Raw genomic sequence first — 13,145 nt, forward strand, 5'->3', positions numbered from 1 at the left:
TGGAAAGAAAAAGAATAAAGGCACTAGCAGTGGCTCAAATTATAAAACATTCCTGATTATATTCAGAAATAGGGCAAAATTTTTTGCTGGTTTTTTTTTTTTTTTTTTTTTTTTTTTTTTTTTTTTGGTACCCTGAGGTGAGGAATTCAGTGCATTCAAGTTCCAGTGGCACACCAACTAGTATTTCTGAATGGCCAATAAAAAAAGCAACCTGAGGTACATTATTCACAACAATGCAAAAAAAAAAAAAAAAAAAAAAGAAAGAAAAGAAAAAGAAAAAATGAAATAAATAGCAATTCATTAGGACTTTGTGATGTCATTTTATTTTTTGTTTGCCAATATGCAGACATGAAACACTCAAAAGATCCTATTAAAATTAAGTGAATCAACTTTTTTTTTTTTTTTTAGAAATCTTGGAAATGAGAACATTGGCATTTACAGTCAGGAATATCATGTTTCCTGCTAAAAACAGTATTAAAATATTTATATTAAAATATATAAAAACATTTGCTTAGAAAATATCTTAATATTCAATACCAAGTAGAAATGTATTCCTCTTAAATGGTTCTCTGTGGAATATCCAATACTGCTTAGGAAAGTGCTGAATATACAGTCAAAGAGTCCACACTTGTCACAACTAAACTTCCCATTATGATTTTGCTCTATTAGTACTATTTTTTTCAAAACAAAAGCTTACCAAGTCCATTCTAAAGTAATTAGTATCCTCTCAAATATCTCTAATAAAGGAGAGGATATTGTGCTTAAAGACTCATTAAAGAATTCAATATGCACAATACTGATATTGTATGAACAAGAAACACTTGCCATACTTTAAAAAACCCAACTTATTATTTGTGCAAACTCTGAAAGTTCCTAATAACAGTGGAACTGAATTTCACATATAGAATAAAGAAGCCCCAACAAACTTCTTAACATCACATTTTCTTCATCATTCCATCCCTTTAATTATATTTATTTTCTCTCTTCCCGGTAGAGGTCATGGTCTTTAATATAGGAAATGACTGAGTCTGGAAGCAGATACTTCACACTCTGTCCTTGGTACAAGGCTTGTCTTACATATGTGGCACTCAAATCACTCTGTACCACATTCTTAACTAGGTGTATATTATGTTGATAGCGAGTTAAAATGGCTGATTCAGAGATATATTGCTGAAAGTCATGGCCAGCCCTGCTAACACATACTAAGCCAAACTTTTCAACTATTTCTTGGATGTGTTCATCTTTCCAGAGGTTGGGGGTTTGAAAAGTCTTCAGGATATCTGCACCACAGAGCAGCTTTAACTCAGGAGCAGCTGCAAAAACAAGGAGATTCATTGTGAAATTACAGAGAGATTGTTTTAAAGATGATGTCACATTTGGAAAATTTTACTTATTTTTGTTTGTGATGTGAAAGGTACTCAAATATTTTGGTATTTATGCTTTAAAAAAATAAAAATATAAACAGACCTAGAACTGTCTTAAATACAAATCTAGTTAGTTTGTCATTTAACACTTGGAAAGTAATATGCAAGGTAAGGAAGCGAATCTTTGATTATAGTTTTGTGGCTAAATTCAGTTTCATCAACACATATTTATTAAGAGCCTAGGAGATGTACAACACTTTCCATTTTCTAGGAATCTCATTGAACTTCTATTTTAGTAATGGGGAAAAGAGATAGAAAAGGATACAAGTAGTTTTGAAAGTAGTATAACTATGAAGGGAAGGTCGAGGCAAACTGTTTTGTAAATTTTGAAAAGTCAACATTCGCAATAAAAGACAAATAGTTATGATCCAAAATAGAATTGGCACTTCAATCTTTGCCAAATCTTCCTATTAAAAGTCAAGGATTAATTGGGTTAATTATATCACAAGAAATATCACAAAAATCTCTCTCAGCCTCAATTATAGCCCATTTGTTTCAAACATTATCCTATCCAACAAAATTCCAATAGAACCAAAGAATCTGGCCAATTCCTTGGAGTTTGCTGTGTTGATATTTGTTTTGTATATATACTTTAACCACATTGTGTGTTTAGAAGTACATTGGGGGCAGCTATTATCTTAGCAGAACTCAAGTTTCCTCTTGTTCTGCATGAAGTATAAAAATAAATATGATAGAATAAGTTTCTTTTTTAAAAATTCATTTAAACAGTGAATTTGTTTTTTCCTTTTTTTCATAAAATAATTCCATCTTCTGAACATTACATTTCATTCCAATGGAATCCCATAGTTTGCTAATAGGAAGTTGCAGTTTCAGATACTATTGCACATGCTGGGGGAGGGAGATAGTGGGAAAGAACTAGTTCAAAAAATGGACATGCTTTCATATTACCCTTTAAAGCCTCACAAAGTAATTCTGCTAATTTAGAATTTGTGGTAATTTGGACACAGTTTAAGTAGGTGACTACTTTTATGCCATCTGTGTTGGTGAAAAGTTCTTTTTAAGAGTACAAAAACGTCATGAGGAAGAAGTTTAACTTAGTTAATAGGGGAAACTATAAAAAAGCTTTAGCAGAATCATTTATCTATCATGAATGCACTAATTACCAATGATTTTTATCTTTTCCATAAGGCATAACCTCTATTTGGAATTTGGTTAGCTCCTGTTATATGTACTGAACTTAAAAGTAATACAATGATGTTAAATTACTCTATAATTCATACTTTTCAGTATTTGAGACTGGCCTCATAGCAAACAATAAATGTGTTGATGAGAGCAGTGTTGGAATTGTCCTGACTTGAAATCTGAGCCCCAGATTTGCCACTAACTAGGTTCTGAGCTTCACATCAAGTCACATCAAGTCTCTGAGCTTCAGTCTTGTCACCTATAAAAAGATGGAATTAGATTACATAATGTCCTTAAAATCCTGTGACTTGTTGGTCCAAATTTATCAGATGTAACTTTCTTGCCTTTGTAAAAAGAAAGATGTCTCTTGAAAACTCTGGGGGTGATTAGTATATTTGTGTGAATTCTAATTGTGAGGTGACAGATATTGTGCTATTTACTAGTATTGCCCTGCCTATTTCTTGAGAGAGAGTAGGGCTAGAAACCTGAAGCCCAAATGTCAGGCTTCCTGATTCCCTGGAAAAGAATCTGAGATAGGAAAAAATAGAACAATATGCTAAACCTACAAAACCTCAGTAAAGATTTAGACCAGAAAACTAAGCTAGAACAGGCTAAATTTCTTTTAATTACAATTCCTATTAAGCTTTACTTACTGTGTTTGAAAGGCATCACAAAACAAGAAAAATTACTGTCTTTCTTTAGAGAACACATGTTCAAAATCCATTTCTGACACTCAGTAGTTGTATTAATTTGGAAAATCACTTAACTTATCTGTTTCCTCATCTGTAAAATGAAGGAGGTGAACTAGATAGCTGCTAAAATACTTTCTGGCCCTAGATCTATGCTTTTATGACTCTATGAACCTTTATATTTTCTTTTGCTTTATAAAATAATTGTAGAAAACAAACTGTTGCTGTCCAAATTGTGTAGCAGAAAGAGAAAAGAGAAGCAGGTGCTAAGATCAGAGATAGTGGCAAAATTAGAAGCAAACAGGGAGAGGTGTAATTAGAATATTTGGACAAATTAGAAATCTCTGGCTGCAGGTCTCTGCTACAAAGACTCAAATTGGCTTGGGGACTCAGAAGGTCAAGGAGCTCAAGTACCTTTAGTTCATTCAGTGATCAGGTTAGATAAGGAATGTAAGGTGATATGGTACAAAAAGAAGTTCCCAGCACAGGCTTTTAGTGGGGAAGAGTGTGTGCTGGAAACCTAGATATGAGACCTTTAGACCCAAGACTAGATTCTAACATCCTTCATAAATGAATTAACAAAAGTGCATTTATTAAGAACTCATTAGATGTAAAGCATTGTGTTAAACACTAGAAAATAAATAGAAAAGTTGACAGCTCCTTTCTTCTAGAAGCTCATAATTCTTTTTTTTTTATTGAAGCTTTTTATTTTCAAAACATATGCTAGGATAATTTTTCAACATTGACCCTTGCAAAACCTTGTGTTCCAATTCCCCTGTCTTTTCTCTACTCACTCTCCTGGGTGGCAAGTAATCCAATATATGTAAAACATGGTAAAAATATATGTAAATCCAATATAGGTATACATATTTATACAATTATCTTGCTGTACAAGAAGAATCAGATCAAAAAGGAAAAACATGAGAAAGAAAATAAAATTCAAGCAAGCAATAAAAGGAGTGAACGTGCTTTGTTGTGATCCACACTCAGTTCCTACAGTCCTCTCTCTGGTGTAGATGGTTCTCATTATCACAAGATCATTGAAACTGGACTGTATTGTCTCATTGTTGAGAAGAACCAAGCCCATCAGAATACATCCTCATACAGTATTGTTGTTGAAGTATATATAATGATCTCCTGGTCCTGCTCATTTCACTCAGCATCAGTTCATGTAAGTTTCTCTGAGCCTCTCTGTATTCATCCTGTTGGTCATTTCTTATAGAACAATAATATTCCATAATATTCATATACCACAATTTATTCAGCCATTCTCCAATTGATGGGCATCCACTCAGTTTCCGTTTTCTAGTCACCACAAAGAGGGCTGCCACAAACATTCTTGCACATACAGGTCCCTTTCCCTTCTTTAAGATCTCTTTGAGATATAAGTTCAGTAGAAACACTGCTGGATCAAAGGGCATGCACAGTTTGATAACTTTTTGAGCATAGTTCCAAATTGCAGTTCATAACTCTTATAGGAGGAGATAATACATGAGGAAGGTCCAAGTCAGATGGAAGGAGTTTGTGGTTTGGAGTGCAGCAGTGAAGTACTTGATTATACATCTTGATTTTCCCTGATAAAAAACATATCTAATTCTGATGTTGGATGACCAGATCCCGCTTTATAACTCCTTTACCTATATATATGCAATCTCACTAGCCTCTAGTTTTTAACATATTCAGGTAATTTCTAGGTGGATTAAGGGTTAGATAGCAGAGTGTTTAGACAATTCATGTTTAATTCTTCTGAGGCATGTGATCCTGGTGAAGTCATTTTATCTCTTCTTGAATAATTCTTCCGTAGCCATCAAAGAGAGGATACTTCCTTTCAATCTGAAGCTGAAGTTTTGGGTACTGAGTTTTCAGCACCTTAGGCTTGGGTCTTATTCATCAAGCTAATGATGAAAATAAAGAAGAATGTATCTCAACCATATTGCCTAAAGGGTAAGAGAGTGCCCAGCATCACATCAATGCTACCTTTAGCATGTCAGTCCTTCCTGTTCCAGGGTGGCAAGCAGTACATTACAATGGATTGCCTCTAGCGGCCAAGCCTGCTTCAGATTTCAACTCTGGGCAAAGCCATCATCCATCCTAACAAAGGAATTCAAATATTTCCTATGAAATTTTCCAGACTGAGTAGCTTCTGCTTTTCAAGCTCAAAGAGAACAAATTGCTGGTATTGCAAAAAGACGACCAATATAACTTGTCCTAAAGGCAATAAAGTGAAACAAATATAATGTCCTCAGTGTTCTCTGGCAGCTCACTAAATAACAACAAGGAAAGGCTGCATCCTCAACGGATAATGGGCCTAAAGCTCGTGGGCTTCTGCTGGGCTACAATTCAAATGAGCATAAAAAACTTCAGTCGTTGCCAAAGATTCTGCACCATTTTTTTCAGATGTTTTGTTTGGTGGCTCCAAATCAATAATGATCACAGAAGTGAATTATAAAGCTTGGTGGTGTTATGCAGAGAAGGAGAAGGGGTGAGCCAAAGGAGCAACAGCCACTGGCAGCCCACAGGGTGTGTCTGTATCTTTGGAATAGCAAGACTTAATTAAGAGAGGGTTCTATTAGATGAAGTCAGGTAAGAACAGGAGTGCCAAGAAGAGGGATGGAGAGGACAGAGAGCCAGAGAGAGAAGGAGAGGGAGAGAGCCAGAGAGAGAAGGAGAGGGAGAGAGGTAGAGAGAGAGGGAGGGAGGGAGGGAGAGAGAGAGGGAGGAGGGAGGAGGGAGGGAGAGAGAGAGGGAGGAGGGAGGAGGGAGGGAGAGAGAGCGAGAGAGAGAGAGAGAGAGAGAGAGAGAGAGAGAGAGAGAGAGAGAGAGAGAGAGAGAGAGAGAGAGAGAGAGAGGGGGGGGGACAGGGAAGGAGAGGCAGAGAGAGAGGGAGGGAGAGAAAGAGGGAGGGAGAGAGACAGAAAAGAAGCAGCAACAGAATGAGACAGAGACAGAATGAGAGGGGTGGGCGGAAGAGGATTAGAAAAGTGACAAGGAAGTCATTCATATCAGGTGATTCAGAGCCTTGGAATATAGCATATTCAATTTAAAATGAAACAAGATCAAGTGTTTTTTCTTGTAAAAAAGGAAAGGAAATACCATCTAGTACATGAAGCTAAATTCAGCAAAGCAACAACCCAAGAGGTGAACACATCCTTTAGAGAACCATATATAAGAATCCAGGGGGAAGTGAAGGAACTTAAGATACCATCAATCTAGAAGCTTCACAAACTAAAGCAGAAGAGAGTTCAGAGATGAACAAGAATATGTAACTGGGTCTAAGGAGGGCAGCAAATCACAAAAATGATGGGAGAGGTACTTCTATTGGCAGCAGGAAAATGAAGCTGCAGAATGTAATGTGCTACATTCACAGGGAAGAGGGATTAAGCCTGTTCTGCTTGGTCCCACAGGAGGGAACAAGGATCAATGGGAGGAAACTAAAAAGTGGTAGATTTCAACTCTGTGTGAGGAAAAATGTTCTAACTATGGGAACGGCAGAACAAGTCCGTTGACTCTGGAATGGAAGCATTCAAGCTGGAGCAGGATGATCGCTGGACACTGAAGTTCATGAAGGAGATTCACAGTCCACAACAGTGGAATGAAGACTAGGGGGTTTGAGTCAGAGAACATGGATCTAGGCAGCAGCCAACCACCATTTCCTATCTGAGTGATACTGGGCAACTCACTTCCCCTCACTGGGTCTAAAGTACATCCTCTGTAAACTAAAAACGCTGGCCCAGGAGATCAATAAGGTCCCTTTTTTTGACTGTAAATCCTATGGTCTTTAAAGTCCATTTCAAACTCTGAGATTTCATGACAGCAAACTCATTGGTAGATAAAAAGAAAAATGGTATTACATCATTCTGCATTCCCCCAAATAATCTTTCTCTTCTCTGAATTACCATAGACTTTGTGTCTTTAATTACATGTTCATATTCTATTCCATATTAGAGTTATTTGGGGAGATGTCTTCTCTTTCCTACTAGACTATAAGTTCTTTGAGGTCAGAGAATCTGACTTAGTCCAGCTTTGAGCCCCGAATAGTACTTTGCATAAGGTTTAAAATATTTATTGAATAAACTGAACGATAGAATAATATGCATTTAGGAAGGTTTAAAACACACACACACATATGCCTGTTATTCACAGAAGCCAAATTATGCTACATTAACAACTCCCATTTTTCACTTGATGTAAATTTCTTTTGGCTACATGAAATTAAAACAGCAAGAAAAAGGCCTTTAAAGCTGTCTTGGTTATTTAGAGGTCTTGGAAGTTTTCTAGAGATTTTCTGAAAGTGTTGCTCTGAGGAGCAAATGGTAACATATATAAAATTCTTTGCAAATGTTACAATCTCAATTATTAGTTACTATTATTTTAAAAAACAATGTTGAAAAAGAATGCTCAAGACTTAATTTCTATAGCTGAAAAGCCGTCACACTACATAATACTTCTCATTAACTTGAACACTGAGGAGCAGATTTTAGGTTTAAAGCTAGAAGGGACCATGGCCAGTTCTCTTATTGTTTAGTATTCAAAAATAAATATTTCAACAGAGATCTAATCAATACTTTTTATTGTGGATAACAATGTGAATGAAATTGGGCCAGATTACTTATTCTGTTTTTTAAGAAAACTCAGTCTTCCAGGAGAGAAGCACTGAGATAATGAGAAATGGCACTTAGAGAGATGTAAGTACCAAATGAGAACCCACTGAAGGCTCCTAAGGTTCATGGATACTGAGTTACATCTAGACAATCTCTGGAGTTTCATGTTTGGATATGAGATATAAGTGAGAAGTTTCCCCCAAAGGGCAACACCTTTAAGAAGACCCCATGCAGACATATATGCACAATACAAAATAAATCAAAGTAACTTTTTAAAAAAAGGAATGAGCAGCTGGGAGAATCAAAAAAGGGTTCATAGAAAAGATGCTTTTGAGATGACTTCACAAGATTCTAAGTGGGGGCTGATGTGAGAGTGTTATTCTAAGCTCAAGGGTCAGCCTATGAACAAATATAGATGCAAGCAACATACTGTCATGTAGGAGAAAAATGAGGAACGCCACTTTGGTTGTAAAGGCTTTCTAAAGAGGAGGGATGTTAGTAAACTTGGAAAAATACACTATAGCCACTATGAAAGAGCATTTAAGATGGATCTTATACATGCGATATCAGAGCCCATCTAGTCCAATCCTCTTATTCCCCAGAAAAAGAAGGTGAGAGAGAGATTTAAATGTCTTGCCCAGAGTCACTCAGATAATAAGGGGGAGGAGATCACCTTCCTTTTCAGAAAACTGTTTTATCGGAATGTCTCCCTGACTTTGCCAAGTGAGATTTATGGCATGCTTTGTAAACACTGTTAAAAAAATAAAAACAAAAACAACAACGACCACCTGGGAATTAACAGGAACAAGAAAAGTTCACATATTTCTTACCATCATCATTCAATTTTGTTTTTAAAATTTAAAAATGTTTCAGATTCTGGTGAATCAACTTTATTTTGAAGAACCAGTCCTTTTAATGAATGCTTTTACTGTCTAAAATTATAGTAACATTTCATTTCCAATAAATAATTTTCATTTCAGAGGTTTTCCAAGCAACAACAATCATCACCACCCAAATAAAAAGTAGGTAAGTGTCTGTGTAATAGGAACTCTTGTTCATTTTGCAGCTACAAGTGCTATTTCTGACTTTGAACTGATGTCAAATCATAACAATTCCATAAAAATGTGAGACATTACAAGATAACTGGAATTTTAGTCAGGAGAATTCAGGCTCTGACACTTGTTATGTGGTCCTTGCCTTTCTAACCTCAGTTACATTATCTGTAAAATGGTGGTTTAGGGGAAGATAGGTTTGATCTTCCAGACCTAATCATGTAATCAACATGATAACATTATGGGTGATTAGGAAACTTTTTTACATCTTTGACATATGTGGAAACGGAGGTGGCAGAGAATGGTAAAATGATTTTCCAAAGTTCACGTGGTTAGCTGTTGTTGGTACTAGGATTTAAACCCAGTTCTCTTATTCAAATCCATTGCATCATCTAGCTTCTCAAACATTTTGTGCTTCTATTCTTTGTTCTATAATATTTTCTTCATTTAAGAAAAAAAAGTTCTATTTACAATAATCACAAACCTGTATATGCTGGAGTGGCAATATCCTCAGTAGATATTTCAGAACCTGCATTGGAGTTTGTGGCCTCTTTCCTGAGCAATTCACTGTAATGATGTCTGTATTTTTTACAAAAAGAGGGAAAAAAAAACATTTCTGCATGAGTTAATCATCAGACACACAAAGGGAGGACTTTGTATTTTCAGATTTTAAACCATCATTTGACTTTATTTTAGCTTTGAATGAAGCAATTCATGAATGAATTATATTCATCATCTATTGAAAGATCTGTTCAAAATAAATTAAATGATACAGAATGTTCCAAGTCTTTCCACTTAAAAAAATATTTGTTGAATAGTCTTTATTTCACTAAGAGCACACACCCATTTTAAAGACTTCTCATAAAGGATGCAGATTGCCAAAGAAAATGCAGACATTCCTGGGTTTGAGAAAAATCAAATTAGGTAACTTCCAATTGATGAATGGGTTATATATTCAAAAACACCATGTGTTTGTTAGTCTTTTTCTTGGGATTTTAAAAGCATTTCCTCATTATTATATAGGGGGTTAGAGTCTTAGGCTAGCAATTTAAAAACAACAACAACAAAAAAAACACATTTAGTCTAAAATGTACCTGAACTACAGTACTAAGCATATGCCAGAACTTAAATTACCACATAATAATGTGTTCTTGACAAAATATGTTTAGAATTTCAGCTTGAGGTGTCAGAAATATAGTATCATACTCTGGTTTCCTTACGATAATGATAACAGAATGACAGTTCCTTTATTCTCATGTACTGCAGGAAGCTTGGGGGAAAAGCTATCTCTGTGCTACTGTTAGTAACGGGCGGTTTGGGTCAAAGGCTCCAAAGGGATGGAGGTTGGGAAAAAGAGTTGAGACCTGTGTGTGATATGGGAGGGGTGAGGAGTCAGTCTAAGATAGGCAAGATTTATGAGGTTCTCCTTCCGAGGAGTGGGATTAAACAAGGAGGAAAGAAAAGTAAAGTTGGAATGGGAATGGGGTTCATGACGAATAAGAACTGGGGATATTCCAGGTATCAGTTAAATATATTTGTATTCCTAGCACCAAGCACAGTACCTAACATATAGTGGATATTTAATAAATGCTTGTTAACTGATTGAAGAGTTCAGATTTCCTGGTAGGTGACTTAGGTGACAGTAGTGTCCTTTTTCTCACATAAAAGTGCTTAATTTTTCTACCCTACATGGTGTCTTTCCATTCTACCCCACCCCCACTTAATAGTATATTTTACTTTTTCCCCAATTACATATAAAGATAGTTTTCAACATTCACTTTTGTAACATTTTGAACTTCAGATTTTTCTTTCTTCCCTTCCGTTCCCCTTCCCAAGACAGCAAGCAATCTGATACAGGTTATACCTGTATAATCACATTAAACATATTAAACGATGCTTCTTTTAAGGTTTATCTCATGATTCAAAACCTCTAGAGAGCCTTCCCTGATTAACTTTCTATCTATTTACTTCTCCTGGCACTTAACATACTCTTTTGTTGCTCAGTTGTTTCAGTCAACCAAACTAGTTTTATAAACTGTTATATACTAGTAGGATATCATAAGAAAAAAAAAAAGTAGATACAGATAAATGACTACTTTAAGTCAGGAATCCTGGGTCCAAATTGATTCTAAAACCTACCATGGGGTGAATTTATTCCCCTTTCTGAGATTCAGTTTACATGTCTGGAAAATGGATAACACTTTTACTCCCCCCACCTTTTTTTAAAACAGGGGTGCTGTAAGGAAAATCTTATTCAGTTATAATAAGAAAAACTGTTGATTGGAAAAAATTTGTATTGGAAATATCTTTTAAAATGCTGGTGTCCAAAATCATAGGGAATTGAAAGAAATGTATAAGACTAAGATTCTTTTCCCAATAAATAAGTGACCAAAAGAAATGAAGAAACAATTTTCAAAGAAAAAATCCAAACTATCAATAATAACCATAGAGAAATGCAAGTTAAAGCTACTTCAATATCATTTGATCCATCAATTTGGTAATGATAGTAATTGTGCTTTTGCAAACTGTGAAGCAGTTCATTTAAGCTGGGAGGCTCACCTTAAGTGATATAAAAGTGGATAGTTTTCTTAGGTAGTTACCAGGGTAATTTGGATTAAAAAAATAAATGAAGTCTGGGTTCAAGTCATATGGATTTATAATGCTGAGTAGAAACAGCCAAAAAATGTAGCAAACTTAATCATAGTCCATTTTTGCCTATTGCATGAAAGTTACTTCAATTCCAATGGTCAATTTTCAACACATTGAAGGCTCATTCCCATCATTCTTTAGCATAAACGAGTTTTGCATTTTGTTTTAGGTTCTTCTTGCATCTATTGACACAATCATGTTGTTTTTCATATATATTCATATGTATACTAGTATATATGTAATAATGGGAAATGTTTTCCTTATGATGAACAATTCTTTTATATATGGCAAAAAAATCCACTATAGTCTGAATGAACATTATTTTGGGGGGTGGAGTAGGAGGGGGAACAGAGTAGATAAACTACTATAGCTATTTTCACTAATGTTTTATATAAAATCTGTTAAAAAATCTGTAAGAGATGTTTTAATTATTTGATTATTTAGTATTTTTATAGATATTTATACACTTTATAAACTCAGTTTTGATGACATATGCTTAGATGTAGAAGTTTCTTACAATTTTCCTTATTTCCTTTCAAGTCATTAATTCTCTTTTTTCTTTTTGGCAATGTAGTTTCATATTCCTTTTTAAAATTCTAAAGTCTTATCAATTTGGTTAGTTTAAAAAATTTTCTAATTTTGGTTATCAATTCACTAGTCTTTTTTATTTTAATTTTGTTTCTGTTTCTGTTTTGTTTTTTTGAAGGGATTAATTTATTAATTTTCCATTTTAAAAATTGCATACCCAATTAATAGTCCTTTCTTTTTCTACTTTTAATGTAACTTTTAAAGACATATTTTTCCCTAAGTATTGCATTAGTTGCATTCCATATTTTTGGCATGCTGCCTCACAATTATAATTTTCTTTAATATAACTTTAGCTGTTTTTATGATATTAACTCACTCACTATTCTATAATATATCATTACTCTATGCCATTTACTCTACTGCTGCTCCACATCTCCCTGCCTGGAATTGTATTTCTAAGAACAGTCTTTTAGAAATCACATCCCCTGTTGAAGAGGACATTAACCAATTCAGCCTTTGAATTCTTGTCCTGTGGCAGAGCTTTCTTGACTGGTGAGCAAGTATAAATTGAACTAACCAACTTATATAGCCAAACCTTCAGTCAGGTTATATTCATATCATATTGAGCCATCTACCTGGGACATCTGGCTATTTGCCTTGATACTATTTTCCTTTCCACAGAACTCGCTTTTTCTACCTCCTATTCCAAGTATATTAATCAATGTTTTAATTTTTTTTTGGGGGGGTGAAAAAGGCATTTCAGTTACTTCCCCTATGGCCTAACTCATCATTCTTGTGACTTTCCAGGCCATAACTTTCTTCCTTGGCCAACACTCCCTTTTATATGTTATCTCTTCATCTTAGAAAAAAAGCACCTTAAGGTGAAATTTTGTATTTGTATACCTAACATTTAGCCTATATCCTGGCATACAGGAAGAGCTTAATAATTTTTCCTAATTATTTACTCATTTTATTTTTTAGGTTTTGCTGGTATTTCTCTTATTGATTACTGGTTTTGTTACTTTATGGTTTCTGAAAGATATCTAATATTTATGCATT

At 34.8% G+C, this 13,145-nt stretch overlaps 1 protein-coding gene across 2 annotated transcripts in view; it reads right to left on the reverse strand.

Moving 5' to 3' along the window:
- Positions 1-300: 300 nt before the first annotated feature.
- Positions 301-13,145, reverse strand: part of NMNAT3 (nicotinamide nucleotide adenylyltransferase 3) — a 151,269-nt gene continuing 138,424 nt past the window's right edge. For both annotated transcript variants that reach the window (XM_074301663.1, XM_074301664.1), the window contains 2 exons: positions 9,394-9,488; positions 301-1,313 (listed from right to left, as the gene is read on the reverse strand). In XM_074301663.1, the coding sequence (XP_074157764.1) occupies positions 973-1,313; positions 9,394-9,488 (436 nt within the window). In that variant the 3' untranslated portion in view covers positions 301-972. The remainder of the gene's footprint in view (positions 1,314-9,393; positions 9,489-13,145) is intronic.

This window comes from Sminthopsis crassicaudata, chromosome 3 (genome assembly GCF_048593235.1).
Source record: "Sminthopsis crassicaudata isolate SCR6 chromosome 3, ASM4859323v1, whole genome shotgun sequence".
NCBI classification, from domain to species: Eukaryota; Metazoa; Chordata; class Mammalia; order Dasyuromorphia; family Dasyuridae; genus Sminthopsis; species Sminthopsis crassicaudata.